Source organism: Prionailurus bengalensis, chromosome A1 (genome assembly GCF_016509475.1).
Source record: "Prionailurus bengalensis isolate Pbe53 chromosome A1, Fcat_Pben_1.1_paternal_pri, whole genome shotgun sequence".
In the NCBI taxonomy this organism is placed as follows: Eukaryota; Metazoa; Chordata; class Mammalia; order Carnivora; family Felidae; genus Prionailurus; species Prionailurus bengalensis.
Genome location: NC_057343.1, coordinates 36,707,643 through 36,727,551, shown reverse-complemented (window position 1 = coordinate 36,727,551; position 19,909 = coordinate 36,707,643). Strand labels below are relative to the sequence as shown.

The 19,909-nt window shown below is 35.4% G+C and overlaps 1 protein-coding gene across 2 annotated transcripts in view; it reads right to left on the bottom strand.

The window, feature by feature from the left end:
* TDRD3 (tudor domain containing 3) overlaps positions 1-19,909 on the bottom strand; it is a 162,908-nt gene that overhangs the window by 34,700 nt on the left and 108,299 nt on the right. For both annotated transcript variants that reach the window (XM_043580167.1, XM_043580178.1), the window contains 2 exons: positions 6,288-7,138; positions 1,076-1,201 (listed from right to left, as the gene is read on the bottom strand). In XM_043580167.1, coding sequence (XP_043436102.1) covers positions 1,076-1,201; positions 6,288-7,138 — 977 coding nt within the window. The remainder of the gene's footprint in view (positions 1-1,075; positions 1,202-6,287; positions 7,139-19,909) is intronic.

Here is a 19,909-nt window from a genome sequence, read left to right as displayed (position 1 = left end):
GGAAGAGATCTAATAATTAAACATATGAATCATTAGTAATATACTATAAAATATAAAATGATAAATTATCTAGAAATTTCCATGGCCCAAAGCACAATTACTGGTACTAGGCTTTTGGTTGTTGTTTTCTTTATCTTGGGGAGAGTGGACGGTGGGCTGTGTGTGTGAGGGGAGTGGGTGACACTGAGGTGGTGACAGAAAAATGTAAGGAGACCAAAACTAAACTAAACTAAACTAAAAGGGAGCAACTGAGAGAAACCTGTATACTTCAATGATAAGACTAATGTCTGGATAATACCATTTTATAGTATATTTTGATACTTTAGAGAAATACAAGCGAGTTAGACATCTAATGATAAGTTTATTAACAGCTACCCATAAAGTGGAAAAAGGAAGTTAAAAGAAACTTTATGAAACCAATTTTAATGTGCCTTGTCCTCCGTTTTTGCCTAAATGTAGCTGAGAATCTATATAAAGTCACATAAGCCCTTATATATAATGGACTCCATGAAGTCAACTGTTCTCAGTTACATCATCAAAATTACCACAGAACATTGACATACATTTGGCAACAAAATCAAGTAATTACTAAACAGAGATGTTATAGTTAGTCTGTATGTATACATATATAAACATATATGTAGTAAATGCAGCATGACTTCATATATAAAGTGTTTTTCTTAATTTGATATGTAACGAAAATAATAAAGAACATACACGTATTCATCAGAGATTTAAATTTGATAACTGCTGGACATAATCTAGTCAAATTTAAGGTAACAAACTGGGAAAGAACAAAATATGCATAAAGGCTTGCAGCTGTAAATAAGGGCACCCATTTCCAAAGCATAATATAACAAAGCATTACACAAGGAAAGTGAATTCCAATGCATTCATTTTTATTGTAGTTCAATGTAATTATTAAACTAGAATCTTACTTTAGGAGTAGCCAGTTTTAAGTAAATTCAAAATATTTTTTCCACTGGCAGATTTTGTATTGCTATGACTAAACTTTTAGAGCTATGTATTTTCTTCAAAACAGCCTATGCCTTCGTACAGAATTTGAATCACGTACCCATGCCTCTGTCTGAATGGGCCTCATGTTGCTTAGTAGCACCTCTTCATAGTTTCCATAATCAATGAATTTAACAACCGCTGTCATGCCAGAAGAATGGAGAGCTTCAACTTCTGCTCGGTAGAACTGAGGAGACAATAAGGAGTTGGGAATATGACAATCCACATTGTCTACAAAGGGCAATGTTTGATGGAAATATAAATACAATGTATATTTTTTGAAAGCTCATTTTTTAAAATTATTTTTTATTGAGCTATGTATATATTGTGAAAGGATCACCACAACAAGTTTAATGTCCATCACCAAAGTTACAAATTTTCTTCTTGTGCTGAGAACTTTTAAGATCTACTCTCTTAGCAACTTTCAATTACACAATATTTGAAAGAAAATTTTTAAGAGAATAATATTTTTAAGAAAGAAAACTTACCTGCAGATAATCATAAATTGGCTAAAAAAAGAGATAAATTCTCTCATCCAAGTGAGTTCTGACATACACTGGGCAGTAGTAAGATTTCAGGACAGAACTAAGAAGGGTCAGTAGAGAAGAATATTCACATGTTAATGGGAATAAAAAAAAAACACCCCACAAAACTAGTGTTCTGTTTTGTTGCAAGCCACTGAAGCCCTTAACCAATATTAGTAAGATTATTCTTATGTACTAATCAGAACATATAACTATGGAGCATAAATATATGACAAAAATAAATCTCAGAGAAAAAGGCTCCCCGCCATAGTCATCACAGGTTAATGGGGTGAAATAGGGATGTCAGATAGGGAGTAAACACATTACTTATATCCAGGATTATCAGATTTGAGACACTGAAAGACCAAATACTTTTATTTTATCAGTTTACCTAGTATAATTTGGCTCTGGGAATTAATTCACGTTAATAAACTCAGAAGGAGCTGATTTACATAACAACAACAATCTTAATTTTTTTCTGTTAATGTAACCACAAGTAGGTCAACTAATTGGAGTACTTCTCTGCTACAGGTCAACCCATTCAGGACCCAAATTATAGGTCTGAATGTTGCTTAGTGAAGACAAAATGAAAAGTAAAAACTATTTACTCTTAAGGAATATTTCCTTCAAATTAGGGTAATTGGATGCTCTACTATAACACTCTAACAGTATCTCTTAATAAGCCCACCAGAATCAGAAAATGTTAAAGGCAACAAAAATTCTTATTCTCTACCTCCTTCTAAAATATGTTATCCTGAGTACACCAGGGTGGGGGGGGGGGGGAATCTGTTTTTACTGATTAAATAGTATACTTTACATCACAAAGGTTATTAAGTTAATCCATGGTGTTTCCTTCCCAGTTCTAGATGCTAGCAAGTTTAAAAACACCATGCTGGAATTCTTTTTCTTATATTAGAGTTCCTGACATACATTCACGTCTATCCTTTTCTCCTTTATTTCTTAGTGTCACACTTCTGTGATCTATGAATTGCTGTGAGTTTGTAAGCTTCTCAGATAATTATGTCAGTTCTGGTAAGTTCAACAAACAAGAGTCATATAAGTTGACATCCTTTTAGGAGCTTAGAGTCTAACAAAAACAACTGTGTGAAAAATGACTTCTATATAACATGGAGAGTACCGTAATAATAGTGCAGTGACATGGCACTTAATAGGGCTGAGGAGTTGGGGATGAACTTCCTGTGGCAGATAACAATGGATACAGTCTTCAAGGGTGAAGAAGGTTTAGCCAAGCAAACAACTGGGGACGCTGCACCATGGGAAGTTACAGAGACCTAAAACATGGAGATGAGTGCAGGAAACTACAAACAGTTTAAAATTAATTATGGCGTGATGTGAGGAGGGTCAACCAATAGGAAATAAGACGGGACAAGAAGGTAAGGACCAGCTGAAAGAGGCTCTGTATGCATGCTGCAGGCTCTATTTATTCCACAGGTAAAAGATTTTAACTAGGAAGAATGACAAGGTCTAAGACCAGGATCAGTGATGGTAATTCCAATGACAAATTTAAGAGGAATAAGGTTTAAGGCACAGAAACCATTTTGGAGGTTGTTACAGCATTCCAGTAGAGAGAGCAGAAAGAGCTGAACTAATTATAGCAGTCTAGAAGGAGAAGGAGAATTGGTCCAAATTCCCAATCCTTCTACGGAAATAAAGGCTGAAAGAAGGCAAGGTAGTGTAAAGAATTTTTTAAATGATAGATTATACCAATTGGTTAATTATCTGCATTACATCACTATAATGCTATTATGGCAAGAGTTTCCTAAGGACCGTTACAACTCATGTTTTTCTTAAATCTTTATCTTCATTGGTCTCTGGTTAGAAAATTGGAAAGTTGCTTATTCTTGACAAAACATTTAAAATCTATCTCTTAAATTAGGTGTTTTCAGAAGATAACTAATCTCATCTTTTTCAGAGGGTAAATACTGTTTATTTGTTTAATGGTGTAATACAGAGAGAGCCTACAGTCCCTCATTCTAAACTGAGAATGCATATCCAATTAAAATCAAGTTAGTCACCTCAGAAGATCATGCAATTATTCTAAGAACAAAAGCTCAAAACACTTTGGGAATTGTTAAGTACTGTCTTTCACAAACTATATGACACTATATTAAATATATTCAGGAAAGGCAACAGATGAACTCATTGTTATTGATTTTTTTGAGATAATTACAGTTAAAAGTAAACTTTATTAATAATTCCATCAGGTGTTTGAAGAAATTAGGAGAATAGCATAACCAGAACTATCTGATATATCCCAAGCACCTGACTCTTAGCAGCTACTCAATTACGGTTTAGTCAATATTTGTTGAAGAACTTGTCTGTTAAATCCAATATCTAAATATATGTAGCTCTGTTAATATTTTCTGTTGCTTTATTTGTTCCTAGTCATTCATTTTCTCTTCCTCTCTCTCTCTCTCTCTCTCCCTTTTTAACCATGCCCTCTAATTTTTTATAGGATTGTAGACATTGCAGATGAAATATTGAAGAGGTCTTAGAAAATGTTATTTTTCCCAAAAAAGGGGATTATATTTTCCTTTGGCAGACAGAGTACAAACAGGTATCTTTGAGCCTGTAAATCGTTGGTTTTAGCTGTGTAATGGCTTATTTGTATGAGTTTTGCACTTACTACTAGGGCATGATCCTTGTGGGATTTCAGTGGAAATCCTGACTTATCTACTAAGACTTTTGAAAATTATTGGCCTTCCAACTCCAATCATGTACTTTCTCTGCTCATCAAGATCACCAAAAATCTCAGATTGTCCAATAAAAAAAAATACTTTTCCATTATCATCTTAATCAAACTTTCACAGAAGCATGTGACACAAGTGGCCACTCATCCTAAGATAGACACTGTTAGCCCTATAAACCTGCACTGATTTCCAACTACTTCACCTTTTCTTGCCTTTATCATGAGGCAGAAACAGCTAAACATAAGTAATCCCCCACTACCCAAATCAAATAGTTCCTGTATGTTGGAAAGTGGTCTGAGTTGTTAACAGTCAGAGTCTGAGTAGTGAAGAACACTTGCTTCCTAAGCCTTCCTAACAGCCGGGGAAGAGCCATGTGAAATAGTTCCAACCAGTGAGATTGTTGAGATTTCTGGAAAGGCTGTTGCTTTTCTGGAACTAAAAAAACACAAAACCAAAACAAAAACAAAAACAGCTGTCTCCCCCTCCTTCTAACCTTGAATGAAAACTTGACAGTTGGGATGCTGCTTGTAGATAGATGCTATCCCACCATCATACAAAAACCTTACAGGACTGTGCCATCTAGCTATACCAGCCGATACCCCTCTCGTTGCTGCTCTCATTAGGAAACATCTAACATCTTGCTTATACTTCATCATTCACTGAACACAGTAGGGCCCATTTCCTGATCCCAGGACCTACAGCATCCTTTTAAAAGATCCAACCACATTCCCTAGCCTGAATTTCAGTTCCTTGAAAACTGTAGTTAACTTTGCCTCCACCTCTCTGTGTAGCCAAAGATACACTCTCATGGGCACAGCCTTACTTTATGAACTGAAACTATTCTACCCATGAAATAATTCAAGTATTTTTTTTTTTTTTTTTTTTTTTTTTGCTGGACTTGATCCACCCAGATCTATACTATGAGTCTGTTTATTACTATCTTGCTGGTATCTCCAGTCCCCTACCACTCTACTTTTTTCCTACATAAGTGCCCTATTCAGAATTAACTAATTAACAGAGTCCATAAATAATTATGAAATCTCTATATTACAGGAGAAGCAGGGCTGCAGAGGAAAACTAGACAGACATAGCCCTGCCTTCAAGAAACTCAAAATTATGGTAGGGGAAGGAGTTATCAATCCAAGAACCAAAACCAAAAATACAAATTGTGGTAAGTTTTAGAAGGTGAATAAGGCACTGACTGAGAAAGACAACAGTGTAGAAGGGAGGAGGGGGCAGGTCAAAGAAGGCTTCTCTAGGAAGTGATATTGCAACCAAGCTCTCAATGATGAGAATAGTTGGTAGAAGAGTATGTTGGGCAGAAGGGAAAATATGTGCAAAGGTCCTTCTCTCTGAGGGTTCCTTTTTCCTCTTTCCTTTCCTTTTCTCTATTGGTCTTCTCCCTCTCACCCAGGCTCTTTTAACTGATCCACCGTATTCCTTCTTGACCACATCTTCTGTCTTTCCCTTACCTTTTCTCCATGATTTCCCTCTTTCCACTGTAGTCAGCATATAATGTAGAACTAGAGTGTTTAAATTATTGGCTTAATAATTATCATTTATTATTAGCTAAATAATTAACCTTTCTGTTATTTCTTTAAGTAGGCTGATTGTATATTTTCTTTAATTTAAATGTAATCTGCAGAATTTAACTCTGTGCCACTCAATTCATTTTCTTCTTTGTGAATCAGTATAACTTTACTAGAAAGAAAAGCAAACATTGACAGTTCAGTTGGTAAGTGAAATAACTGATCAACTCTACTTAATCGCTTTTAAATACTATTCCGATAGGCGATCTAAAATCAAACCTTACTTAACCAAATCTTATGAAACTGATTCTCTATAAGGATCCATAAAAAATATTAAATATTTTATTTTTCCTCTTTTATAAATTACATATCTATAAATCTGTTCAAAGACTTTAAACAGATACAGCCATAGAACAAAACTCATAGTCCCAAAGCAATGGCCTTCTACAGTCTCACTAGGAGGTAACATTTAATAACATTAGAATATGAAAACCTTACAGCATGCATACCTTGTTGTCTTCCCAATAAAGTGCAAAACATTCATCTCCAGGTTTCCACAATTTTGCATACTCCATAGGAATAGATGATTCTAGTACTTTTTCTGGTTTAATTGGCCCAGATCTTCTTTTAGGCCCACTATTGTAAAATACTTTATCATCATAGGGTGTAGCTGTGATGGGTCCTGCTGGCTTAATAGGTCCTACTCGCCTGCCCTTCAGTGGCATTTCTGTCTCTCCATTTGGAACACCAACGAAACTATTAGTTCGGACGGGATTCTGGAAATCAGTATTTACATTAAAATGTTTTTCAATTTTTACACCACTGAAACTTTCGTTATTTATTGTTCGTGGTTTCCTGTCATAAAAATGATCAGGATTTGTTGTTTGGTTTTCTCTTTTCCCACGTTTTTGATTATTATAGTCAATGGATTCTTGAGGAAGTGGATTTTCTTTTGCCTCTGCATAGGACGGACCTTTTCCTGATCTGCTTTGCATAGAGTTATCCCTTTTTTTAAAAGCACCATCATTGTGCTGAGAGCTTAAAAGGTAGGAAGCATCTTTAGTTCTGTCATATCTAGAATAGGGTCTATCACACTTGATTCTCTCTTCAGCCCATGCTTCGGATCCTGAAGAAGTACTTGGTCTTTCAGAACCTCTGTTTCTAGGTAATCCACTGCCTTCTAAAACTGACTTTGAATTTTGGGGGTCTCTTTGAAAACGAGGAGGCTTTTCATTTCTTGGCTGTCTGGTATCATTTCGAGGCAGATACCGTGGTTGATTACTATCTTTGACTCCATTTTGCTCAGTATTTGACAATCGGTGTTGTCCCTGATGAAGCTGCTGCGGCTGTGGTTTAGGTTCTGAAAAGTAAAAGTTATTATATGCATATTAAAATGAAGACTCTGAATTAATACTGAATTATTTAAAAATATCAACAAATTATTATATTAATACAAATTATCAAACTTCTATTTTAACATTTTCCACTACCTTCCCACCTCATTATCTTAATCCCTCTCTGCTTCCTTATAGTTCTGTATTTCTAATGTAGTTTTCCTGGTCAGCTGCGTTAATGAAGTAAAGAATAATTCAAAAGGAATTCGTCTTTGTCCTTGAATGTTTGTACTCTTATAACATAGCTATCTATATGTGCTGTTCTGGTAATTCACTTCCCCCAAACAGTAATGAAACAGAATTGCAAACTGCTGACCCAGAAGCTGCTATGAAAGAACACAAGTACAACCGTGCTCAACCCTTTCCTGAATCCCACTTCAATTTAAATATGTACAGCTATCATTGGCAGTCAGGTTCTAGCCTTTGCAAAAATGTTATTCCTCAAATCTTTCTGCATCTAGAATTGCTAAGTGTTTAGATTACAGGGGCACCTGGGTGGCTCAGTTGGTTAAGTGTCCTACTTCAGCTCAGGTTATGATCTCATGGTGCATGAGTTCGAGCCCCATATTGGGCTCTGTGCTGATGATAGCTCAGAGTCTGGAGCCTGCTTCTGATTCTGTCTGTCTGTTTGTCTCTCTCTCAAAAATAAAGATTAAAAAAAATTTTTTAAAAAGATTACAAACAGATACCCTACTTACAGAAAAGAGTAATTTCTTTGACTTAATAATTAAGAGCAACTACTACTTGGAAATATGGAAAAAAGTGTCAAAAATATGATTAAGCATAATAGCACAGATAATGTCAAACTAGAAACCCAAAGCAGTAACATGGTAAATATATACTCATAGATAATTTAATGGCTGTATTTCAGGTAGTGATTTTCATTCTATTTCGATTAGTAACAATGCCATTTACACTTTCTTCCTTCACTGTTTCACACAGCATGTCTGTAACCTTATTACCAAACATATTGTGTGGTCTTTGATGTGCATGTCTTGTTTCTCTTGTCATACACAAGGTCACAATATTTCTCAACAGTGGCACTAATGACATTTTGGGTGAGACTGTTTCCTGCAATGCAAGAAAATTAACCTTTCTGACCTCCAGTTACTAAATGCTAAAGAATCAAAGCATCCTCCGTAGTTACTGTGACGAACAAAACTGTCTCCATACATTTTCAAACACCCACCAGAGGCAAAAGGTGCCAGGTAAAATGTCTCAAACAGGGATAAAGAGAAGACCTTTAAAAGTTCGTGAGTGACAAAACAAGTCACAGTAAAAATCAAGACTCGAACTGGCAAGAAACCTCTCAACAGAACCACTGGAAGCTAAAGCCAGTCTAATAGGCTTTAAATGTCTTTGAAATTAAAGGAAAATTATTTCCTAAGTACAATTCTACATCCAGCCAAATCACCCATTAATTTCGACAAAGAATACATGTTTCCAATATGCAAGATCTCAAATAGTAGCCAAGACTGTTTACAGGGATGTTTTTTAAAAATCACTTTTCCCAAGATTTTCTTTATAAATATAACACAACTATCCTATTTTTAACAACTGTAGTCAATATTAAATCCTTCTTTAGAGAGAAGAAAAATGGTCACCTTTGGTTTCTGCTGGCATTATTATCCAGGAGTGAAGATTTAGGAAAGCAAGAATAGTGAACATAAGCAGGACACAAATGAGCATTTTCAGCATAAAGCATGTACTGGCATTTGTTCCACTCATTACTGGAGGATAAAAACAGCAGCTGCCTCTTGCTGACTATCTGCTATGTACTAAGCATGGCACGCTAGCATTTCACACACATTATCAATAGGCCCCACCAGTCATCTTCAGATACAGGTGTTATGAGATTTAACAGAGAGAGGTCCCATGTACAGTGAGTTGAAGACAATTTTCAGCTTCCAAAATAAGTCAAATATGAAGGTATTTTATTTGTCATCAATTAGGTTTGAATAGATATTTCAGAAGTAAGCATTTTGGATGTACTATGATTAGGAACAGATTTTTTCTTAAATTATTCCATTAAGGGCCACCAATATCTATGATGGTCAGGAAGCACAAATAACTTAGGTCATCATGAGAGTAACTAAGTATTCTGCACTACAGACAGGGATCGGGATAACCATGTATACACAATATGGGAGAACTTGACTTCAATTCCTCTAAAAGGAAAAAAAAAGATTGCCATATTTGTTTAATTGATGTTGTACATTAGAGTAAAAAATAAAATGAGTAACTTACTAATACACATTCATTGTATATTATAACATACATTATATATGAATATACTTTATTATTATGTTGAGATAATACTGTCAGGGAAAAATCCATTAAAAAAATTATTCTTTTAACTAAGTGGGGTGCCTGGGTGGCTCAGTCAGTTAAACGTACGACTCTTGATTTTGGCTCAGGTCACAATCTCATGGTTCCTGAGATTGAGCCCTGCATCAGGCTCCACATTGACAGCAGGGACCCTGGTTGGGATTCCCTCTCTGTCCCTCCCTGCTCTCACACCCACGTGAGCATGTGTGTGCATGCTCTATCTCAAAATAAATAAACATTAAAAAAAAATTAAATAAAAATAGCTCTTAGAAATAAACTAAATAAGGCAGAAAATACAACTGTGCTTTTGAAAGAATATAGTTTTCATATACATCCATTTTTTTTCAAAAATAAAATAAAAGTAAGTCAAGAAAGGAAGGTTCTTAAATGTTTCATCATTCTTGAACTTCCTTAACCCTAAGATCTTTTGTCCTACATTGTTACGTAAGGAAGTCAGATACAGAGTAGGCATTTCGAAACTGAGCTAACATATTAAATAAATAGCAGAATATGCCTAATTACTAAATTGTGGAAAATGTGATTTTAAATAAATTAATACCCCAAAATCAAACAGAAAGTTCCTCAGTTCTCCACTCAGAATCTACTTGCTCTCTGCCACATTCTTCCAAAGGCATGATGATTTCAAACCACCCAAAATACTACTCAACACTACCGGCCAGGTCTACAGTCACTCTAATAATAAATATACCGAAATACTTTTTTGTATAGGCAGTGGAATAAAATGTAGGGTTTTTTTTTTTGAAGACCTGAAGAAGAAACATGAAACAAAAACATAAATAGAAATAGGTAACATTTAGTATTTAATGGGAGAAAAAAAGGGATATTAGCAAAAATAATGGAAAAATTCATCACAAAATAAACGAAACTGTGACATCTAAAAGATCAAAGTGATACCCTCATCTTCTTCTTTTTTTCTGTTTGTTTGTTTGTTTGTTTGTTTTTGTTTTTTTAAGTAGGCTTCACACCCAACATGGGGCTTAAACTCATTGTTCTGAGATTGAAAGTCTCATGCTCCACTGACTGAACTCAGTCAAGTAAAAAAAAAAAAAAAAAGCTTTTATGAGGGGTGTCTGGACGGCTCAGTTGGTTAAGTGTCCAACTCTTGATTGTGACTCACATCATAATCTCACAGTTGGCGGGATCAAGCCCTGCATCAGGCTCTGTGCTGACAGTGTGGAGTCTGCTTGGGATTCTCTTTCTCTCCCTCTCTCTGCCCTACCCCCAGTAAGTTCTTCTTTCTCTCTCTCTCAAATAGAAAATTAATTAAATTAAATTTAAAAAAAAAGTTCATATGAAAAAACTAATAAAAGATTGCTGTATGAGTTCAGTCTGACTTATGATAAAATGTTCCTATTACACTAGATCACAAGTTTCAAATGTATGTTTATAAGATAACTGATTATACTGTTTTACATTCCCATGAGTTGAAATCCAAGGATCATTAAAAATTTTTATTAATTGCCACAAATTATTTGGGTTTGTATATAAGAATGTGCTGAATTAATCAGGCATCTTAAACTATTAATATTTCTTTGCTGAATATTCATTTTGCAGTCACAGTTGTACCTACATTTTGTAGTAGAAAATCAAGTATGTTTTGTTTCCCAAGATGACTCTTCAATTTATTCTGAGACATCTACCAGAAGAAGAAGTGACTTAATATTTATTTAGATTTTACTATGTGCCTGACAACTCTACTTAGAAGGTCTTTTGCTTACATTATTTCATGTAATTCTCATAACCACTCCGAAGGGCAGTATTATCTTTATTTTACAAAAAGAAACAAAGAAGCCTAGAAGCTAGAAAATGTTGGTGCCAGAATTTAAACTCAAATCTAACTGAAACCACTACTTTCCACTATGCCAAGCTGCTTGCCTAGAGAAACAAAACAGAATGCAACCAACAACATGTTAGTTACAATTCTGTCACCTACATCTGTTCATTTCTGGTGAGATGCAGAAATCACAAAGGCTTTTTCCTAATCCCTGTTGGGCTAAAAAAATAAATTTGGATACCAGGAAACTTTGGATATTACCAGAATCCTGAGCTAAAATTAATAATCTCTATCCATTAATGCAAGAACAAACAAACAAACAAAAAAACAACCCAAAACCCCTATTAACAGTTGGCTGAACTTAGAATCTCACAAACTGACACCCAGAGATAGCAAGTGTGTGGGTACAACCTCTGCAGAAGGGCTGCATAGGTTACACCACAGCTCTGCCAATTAATAGTTTTGTAACCTTAGGTAAGATACAGCTTTTCTGAGCCTCATCTTTAAGGTATGGGATAACAGTAGAGCCTACCTCAAAGGATTGACTAAGTTTAATACATGCAAAGTACTTAGAACAGTATCTGGCTTTAATAAGCACTCAGTAAATGTTAACGGTCACTGTTATTATTACGATTACTATTAGCATATAATTATGCAAGCCAATTAAAAAACACTTGGATGGTAAGGCACTTCCCTATTTACACGGCTCCCCTACCACAATCCCTAACTTTAGTTAGGATCCTTACTTGACTCTATTTATTTTTTGTTTGTGTTTGGTTTTTTGTTGTGCTTGTTGTTGCAAATAGGGCAGAAAGAATGCTTTAGTAAAAACTTTACTGTAAAATTATGTAAGTCATAGAGAAAATTTAGATCAGAAAATCAAAATCTTACTCTAATACTGTTTTCTACTTAAAATATTATAAACATTCTCTAGATAAAATTTCTTTTATATACCCTTTAAAATGTTTCTATCTTAGAAATACTAATAAATATTTTAAAAAGTAAAAATTCCTTATAATCCTATCATAAAAAATACATACAGAATAAAAGTACTACCTTCTGCCTAACCAATTCCACCTCTAGGGATGGCCACTATTAACATTTCAGAGGTTATTCTTCCTTTTTATATAAGCCATATAGATATATCTATACATATTTTTTAAATTTTAAACAACAAAAAAAAGGCAGACTCACCCATATCTCATAGGCTGTAGTATACTTTTTTTTTTAATGTTTATTTTTGAGAGAGAGAGAGAACGCGCGCGCACACAACAGAGCATGAGCGGGGAAGGGGCAGAGAGAGAGGGAGGCACAGAATCAGAAGCAGGCTCCAGGCTCTGAGCTGTTAACTCAGAGCCCGATGTGGGGCTTGAACCCGCGAAATGCGAGATCACGACCCGAGTCAAAGTTGTAAAATTAACCAACTGAGCCATCCAGGCTCCCCGGCTGCCATATCTTTCCAAGTCAGTACCCAGAGTTACCTCATTCTTTTTGATATTGCATGTTTTTTTTTTTTTTTCTTAAAGGAGGGTACTTTAAATATTATTAAGTATTAACCAAATTAAGGGTGGAGTGTAGGCCTTACTTGGCATTTTTTTTTCCAGTGCCTGGCTACAACAGTCAGGCAAACAGATGGTATTCAGTAAGTATTTGCTCAAAGAAAGATACAGTTACTAAAAGCAATGGGCATGGAACAAGTTTCCAAGTTCAAAACCATTACCTGTTTAACACTGTCACCTGGGCTCAGCTAAGAGGGCAATACTGAAATAGAAAATACACTTCCCTGTATTATTTTCTGTATGAAAGGTTTGCATGAAAGCATTGGGACAGAGTTAGATTGAGTTCAAGTGATTACAGAGAAAGACTGCACAACATATAAACACTGAGCTCAAGCAAAATAAATTAATTCTCCCGCTTCCGAGTGATGCGTCATTAATAAAGTCCCAAAGAGCCCCAGTTTCTTCATCTGGAAAGTGTGGATAATTATATTTATTACAAGATTATGGTGAAGAATCAATTAGAAAATATTTGTGAAATTGCTTTTCTTATGGCCCATATAGGGCCTTTGGAATTAGACTGACAATTGAAAGTAAGTCCCAGTCCTACCATTAAGCAGCTGTGTTACCTTTTAAAACTGGAATAATGCTACCTACCTATTTCCTTCATTAAGTTACTCTGTACTATAGTTAGTGAGCACTGACTATGGACAAGCATCAACACCGTTCTAGTCATTGTATACAAAGCAGTAGTAAGGCTCCTAAGTGCTCTATCTGGTGCTGCTTTAGGTATAATGGGAAGAAGTAAACCACAAATAAGTAAACCAACTAATAACACAGCTTAAAATTGTGAAAAATACAAAGAGGGAAATATATAGACTTCTATATAAAACTGGGAGGAGTGGGTATATACCAACTCAGGGGGAGCATTTCTCTGAAGAAGGCGTGCTTCGGTTGTGCTCTAAAGAATGAGAAGCAATGCAATGAAGTCGAGAAGAGTGGTCCAAGGAGCAGGAACAGCACGCGCAAAAGTCCTGGCCTGGAAATTTGCTTCGTGGAGTTAATGTGTTCCTAAAAAAATCTTGGCAGGCCCAATTTTAGGTAAAAACACAATCACTGGTAATTATTAATTTCAAGGGAGGAACAGTTACAAATAGCAATACCCCAAAATTGATGTCCTTTATGCCAAATAAAAACAGCAAATTCCAGAAAAAAAGACACAAAAATGAACATTAGTAATTGGACATGGCATTTTCTTTCGTTACTCAAAGGCGTAATTTTTCTTTTTTTAATTTTCATGATACTGTCTCTTAATTGTGATGAACGTTAAGCTTAAGGCTAAGCTCACAAATAAACATGTGTGATACTCAGTGTTCACAGAATTAATCCTTTAGTATCGCAAATCCTGTTCAAAAACAGAGAGAAAAAAGTCCATGAAAAAAAAAGGGTGGGCATGATGCCTAAAATCACCGCTGCTATAAACGAATGGATAGAAGAACGCTGAGGAAACACAATGTGCACCCACAGTACAACTGCTGCCCGTTCTCCAGTCCTGCTCAAAAGGCAGGCAGAGTCTGAGCCAGTGCTTACAGGTGCCAAAGAAAACAAAAGGTTTATAGTTTGGGGAGTACACTAGGATTGCTCACATAGGTAAATGACCAAATGAGCTTAGCTCAGGGTACAACTATAATAACACCCTCACCTTGCAAATATGGAAGGGGGAGAAGCTTATCCAAGGGCATACAATGAACTGGGGTAGAACTGGGATTAACCGAGCACTCAGGTTCCAGACTCCAGTATTAACCTCCCTGCTATACATCCTCAACAACAATACCATTGTGCTGGTAACATTAAGTCATTAATAACCAGGAGTCATTTTCAGTATTTCCTCACAGAACACAGGTTAGCATTACCATAAAAATATTATTGCCAGGGTAAAAAAAAAAAAAAAAAAAAAAAAAAAAGCATTTGCTATACAGGTCAATTCATTAAATGAAAATACATATATTTAATTCAGCTGATTTTCCTTCTTCTTCTTCCTTATAAACAAATTGCAGGAGTATAGCTCATCACACATCTCATATGCAAAATATGCCACTGGATTCATTTAATTTTTCTTCTACCTCTAAACACATTAAACGCATAATGTCCTCTTTAGAAGGCTTTTCTAGCCAGTTTGGCCTTTTCTTCATCCGTAACTAATAGACACTCTAAAACAGAGTTTTGTTTCCTGGTAAATGAGAAAAGTCTTGTTCTGTTTTCTTTTTTTTTTTTTTTAAGTTTATTTATTTGTTTTGAGAGAGAGAGAGAGACAGAGAGAGAACAAGCAGTTGAGGAGCAGAGAGAGAGGGGAGAGGCAGGCTCTGCACTGTCAGTGTGGAGCCAGACACGGGACTTGAACTCATGAACCCATGAGATCACGACCTGAGCCAAAATCAAGAGTTAGACACTTAACTGACTGAGCCACCCAGGGGCCCCTTGAGTGTTTTCAGTATATTTTGATCACACATCCTTGCATGCCTGCACAGTGCCTGAAGGTGTCCCAGGAGTCGTCCTTCTGGCTTCTCTTCAGATCTCAACTTAGATTTCACTTTTTCTCCTTCAACCCCACAGACAGCAACCAACTCTAATACCAAGTGAGCACTGTCAGTCATACTTCTGTGTTTCTTGTAAAACTCAAGCTGGATTATTTCATCTTCCTAGAGTATTGTGGACACATAATAACACAAGAATTTTTTTAATCCAACATGGCACTGCAGCCTTACTGTCAGCCCCATACTACTCACTGCCATTGATGCCTTTCGTTCAGCTGTTCATTGGTCGACTCAGGTGAGTCAGGTAATGTCCCCCTTGTTGATAAACTGGGAGATTATACAAGAGATGCTAAACTTGTGAGTCACAAACCACTTAGAAATACAATGTGTATCTTTCTGCTTTAACTCAAATATCAATGTGTACTGCAAAAACACACTGGAAACGTCAACTAAAATGTCACTTACTATCAAACTTGTAAAAACTCAAAGGATGGTGTGTCAGAACAACTAAAACTCTCATACAGGAAATATCTGTCAAGCGTAAGAAACTAAACTTAACTTGTGTGATCTTTTCTTCCAAGCTGATTAGTATTTTCCAGGATCATGACTATGATAATTTTAGACTCCACATTATCTTTGTAACACATTTCTTGCAAATTTCACAGAAAACTATAGCAAAACAAAAATGAGAACTTTCACAATTTGAAGCCAAAATATGCTAGTGACATTTAAAGGTACTTTATTTTTAGGGGCAAAAAATGAAAATAAGGAGAATTTTTAGAGAGAAAAAGCAAAGGAATGTCCATTTATGGGCTAGAATACTATTTTTAAAAAGCCACAGTACCCCACTGCAACAGGTTACCTACTGATACAGAAAATGATTCCGGCAGAATAGCTGAAACTGAGAGTAATCCTCCAACAAGTGAAACAAAATAAACATAAGTCATTAAAGGTATTTGCTACAAAAAGATGGTCTCAACTGATTAGTACATGAACTCACATCATAAATGAAGCATAACACATTCTAATATTCCTAGATCTATATTTCAGCCATTTTATACATAATTCTCAACTAATTTTCTCAATGATACAAATCAGGGCTTTTTGTGTAAAATGTCTTTAGATGTTGTATATATTCTGCAATAATCACAAAACTCTTCGGCTCTGAAAATTAGTCTATCAGCTCAAAATCTGTATACTTTGTTTCCTCAATTAAAAAAAACAAAAACAAAAAACTTTCCTCTACAAATTTATTCTGAATAAGTTCTGATTTAGATTACAAAATATAAGAACAGGGACTATATCTTATGCCTTGTAGGTACATGCAAATACAAGTACTTATTAAATGATTATGTTTTCCAACGTTTATTTTATTTTTTGGGACAGAGAGAGACAGAGCATGAACGGGGGAGGGGCAGAGAGAGAGGGAGACACAGAATCGGAAACAGGCTCCAGGCTCCGAGCCATCAGCCCAGAGCCCGACGCGGGGCTCGAACTCCCGGACCGCGAGATCGTGACCTGGCTGAAGTCGGACGCTTAACCGACTGCGCCACCCAGGCGCCCCTGATTATGTTTTCCAAATACTGTAAAAATAAAATGTAAACTTTAAAAAATATTATGTGATAGGCAGGAAGAGAAATCACCCATCATCTCAAGCATTTAGCTTCACTTTTTCATGCGATATTAAATGTGTTCTCTCTTATCACTCTCTTCAAAATCATCATTTTAATATCCATATAACAATTATCTGCGGGATATCCTTCAGCTTATCTTTCAATCCTACCACTTTACTAGCACTATTTTTGTCAAGGTCTTCAATCAGTGGTGTGCTGGACCCAATGTGAACATTGTATAAGACCTAACATTAAATTTTCAGAAAATCTGGAAGCTGATTGTTAAACTATTGATTGTCTGAGATCAGCCACAGTGGAAATATTTCCACCACAGAAATGAGGAAAAGCTAAAAAACAGGGCATTCCCTCACCCCCGCCTCTTCTCCCACAGCCTGCTGTTAACATTCACCTGTGTGCTATTTATGCTATGTAAACTCAATGGACACTTTTCATCTTGTCTCTCACTCACTCTCATACTCCTCCTACTTCTTTCAGCTCTTTTCTCAGTTTCCTTTGTTGGCTCCTCCACCTCTACTTGATCTCTAAACACAACTGCTTGCTTGATGTCTCTCCTTGGTTTTTAAAAATTGGTGTATCTTAAAATTAAACTGTCGGTTGCTCTTTCCCCAAAAACCCAACAGATGTTTAGAAATGGGGCATGGTAGAAAGAGTTCTGAGTTGGGAATCAGACAGACAGAGGTCCAAATTCCAGATCTTTAGTTCTTATGGGTAATATGTTTTATCTCCAAGCCTATAACTTATCTGTCAAATGGAAATAACAATGTATCTTTTGCATTTGCGGATGATTAAACGATTTATGAATTAATAGTATGCAAAGCACCTAGAACAGTTCCCAGCATATAGTAGATATTCAATAATGGCACGTATTTTATTTTATGGTCATTAAATGCTTAAATGAATGGACCATTAATTGAGGAGGAGGAAAACAGAAGAATGGCAAAAATGAAAAAGAGGCTCACTTGCCCTAGTATTCTGAGCAAAGCTGTATCTCTTCTATAGATCTAAGCACCAAAGAAAATTAATTATATGTCATAACTGATAGCATGGTTAACATATTTTAAAAATATGTATGCCACATAATTTGATTTCTGTACATTTGTCTGAAAAAATAATCATCAATATGTAAATTTAACCAAATTTAACTAAAAGACTATTTTAGAAGGTTATTGTTATAAGCAAAATTTGGAAACTTTCAAATTACTAACAGCATTAATGGAATTATAATCAATTACTATGCAGCCATTAAAAATCATGCTGACAGAAATATATAATTACATAGAGTTATATTTTATTGTTGGGAAAAAACGCAGGTTATTTAAGTATGATCTCAAGCAGAAACAAAAACAGAATATGGTGATGAGACCATGGGCCATTTTTCTTTTCTTTTGTTAACTATATTTTTAATTTTTTCTAAACTTATCAGGTAACACAGATACAACAGGAAATAATACACTTCTGTGGTACATGATCAAAGAATTTATTAACCTCAGTTCTTAGCTCCTATTTTTAAAATGCCCTTCTAAGACATGTTTTAAAAAGTGCATTTCGAATTTTTGGTAAGCTAATTTTAACCAACTTTCTATATATTTCCTTTAAAATTTTTCACTAAAATTATCCCTAAATCCACATACAATTTTTGTATATAATTATCAAATTCAAATAACTACTAAATTCACATTTATAATTAGGACATTACATGTGCAGCACTGCAGAATATTTTCACAGTATGTTCATTTGAGAATTCCACAGATTACATGAGACATTCAACACTTTGTTACAGAATAGGTTTTATATTAGATGATTTTGCCCAATTGTACGCTGATGTACATTTTCTGAACACGCTTAACTTCGGCTAGGCTAAATTATGATGTTCAGTGTATACACCTTAGGCTAGGTGTATTAAATGTGTTTTGACTTGCGATATTTTCAACTTACAATGGGTTTACTAGTAAGTAACCCTATCTTAAGGAAGATCTCTACTTGGGCAATCCTTTCTTGAGGAAACCCTTCTCAAGAACATGTAGCCTAACACATACACAATCTCTTTTCTTGACTTAGTTTCCTGCTTTTCTAATTGAACTATTACCATTATATCACATATCCTTCCCATACTCCCTATTCTTCAGTCTTTAAAATTTGAGCTATAAATCTATAAGCCAAACTATTTAAGCTGACTTGAAACCTGATTAAAAGAAAATAAAACAAGACCAAAATAGACACCTAACAACTATCAAAAGCATGAAACTTCATGTCAATTACCCATCAACCACCAATATTATATCTGCCAATATCTAAATGTATTATTTACAACTGAATATTACACAGAATTTGAAATTAGGCAGTAATGTTAACCAAGTAAATACTACTTCTCACAAAACCCACAGGAAATAGAGTAATAGAACACCACAAAAACAGTATGCATAGCAGAGTCTGAATATTATTCTGACAATGAGAAGAGATAATAGAGTATTTTAAGCAAGGGGGTAGTGGGATTAAGTTTGTGTTTTGAAAGATCGCTGACCACATATGGAGAATGGGATGATAAAGTTCTGCAAGGAGTCAGGGGCGGGGTGATGAAGGCCTGGAGTAGAGCAGTGGGGGTGGAGATGAGGAGGTGATGAGTGAAGGAGGCTGTTTGCTACTGTTGCTAATCATGGAGATGATGGTAGTGGTGCTGGTGGAAGAACTACCGTTATGTGGAGGCTTAAGTGTCAAGCACTGTGCTTAGCATTTTATGCGCCATATCTAATTTGATATTCTCAACAACCCGACAGCTAGGTGCTGTTACTATTCCCCCATTTCCCAATAAAGATGTTAAGGTTTAAGAGGTTATGTAACCTTCCCAAAGACATACAACTAATAAATACAAAAGTTGTAATTTAACTTAGTAGTAGAATCAGTTGTACTTCTCTATTCCAGCATCTTGTCAATTCTCTCCTTCTTTTGGGAA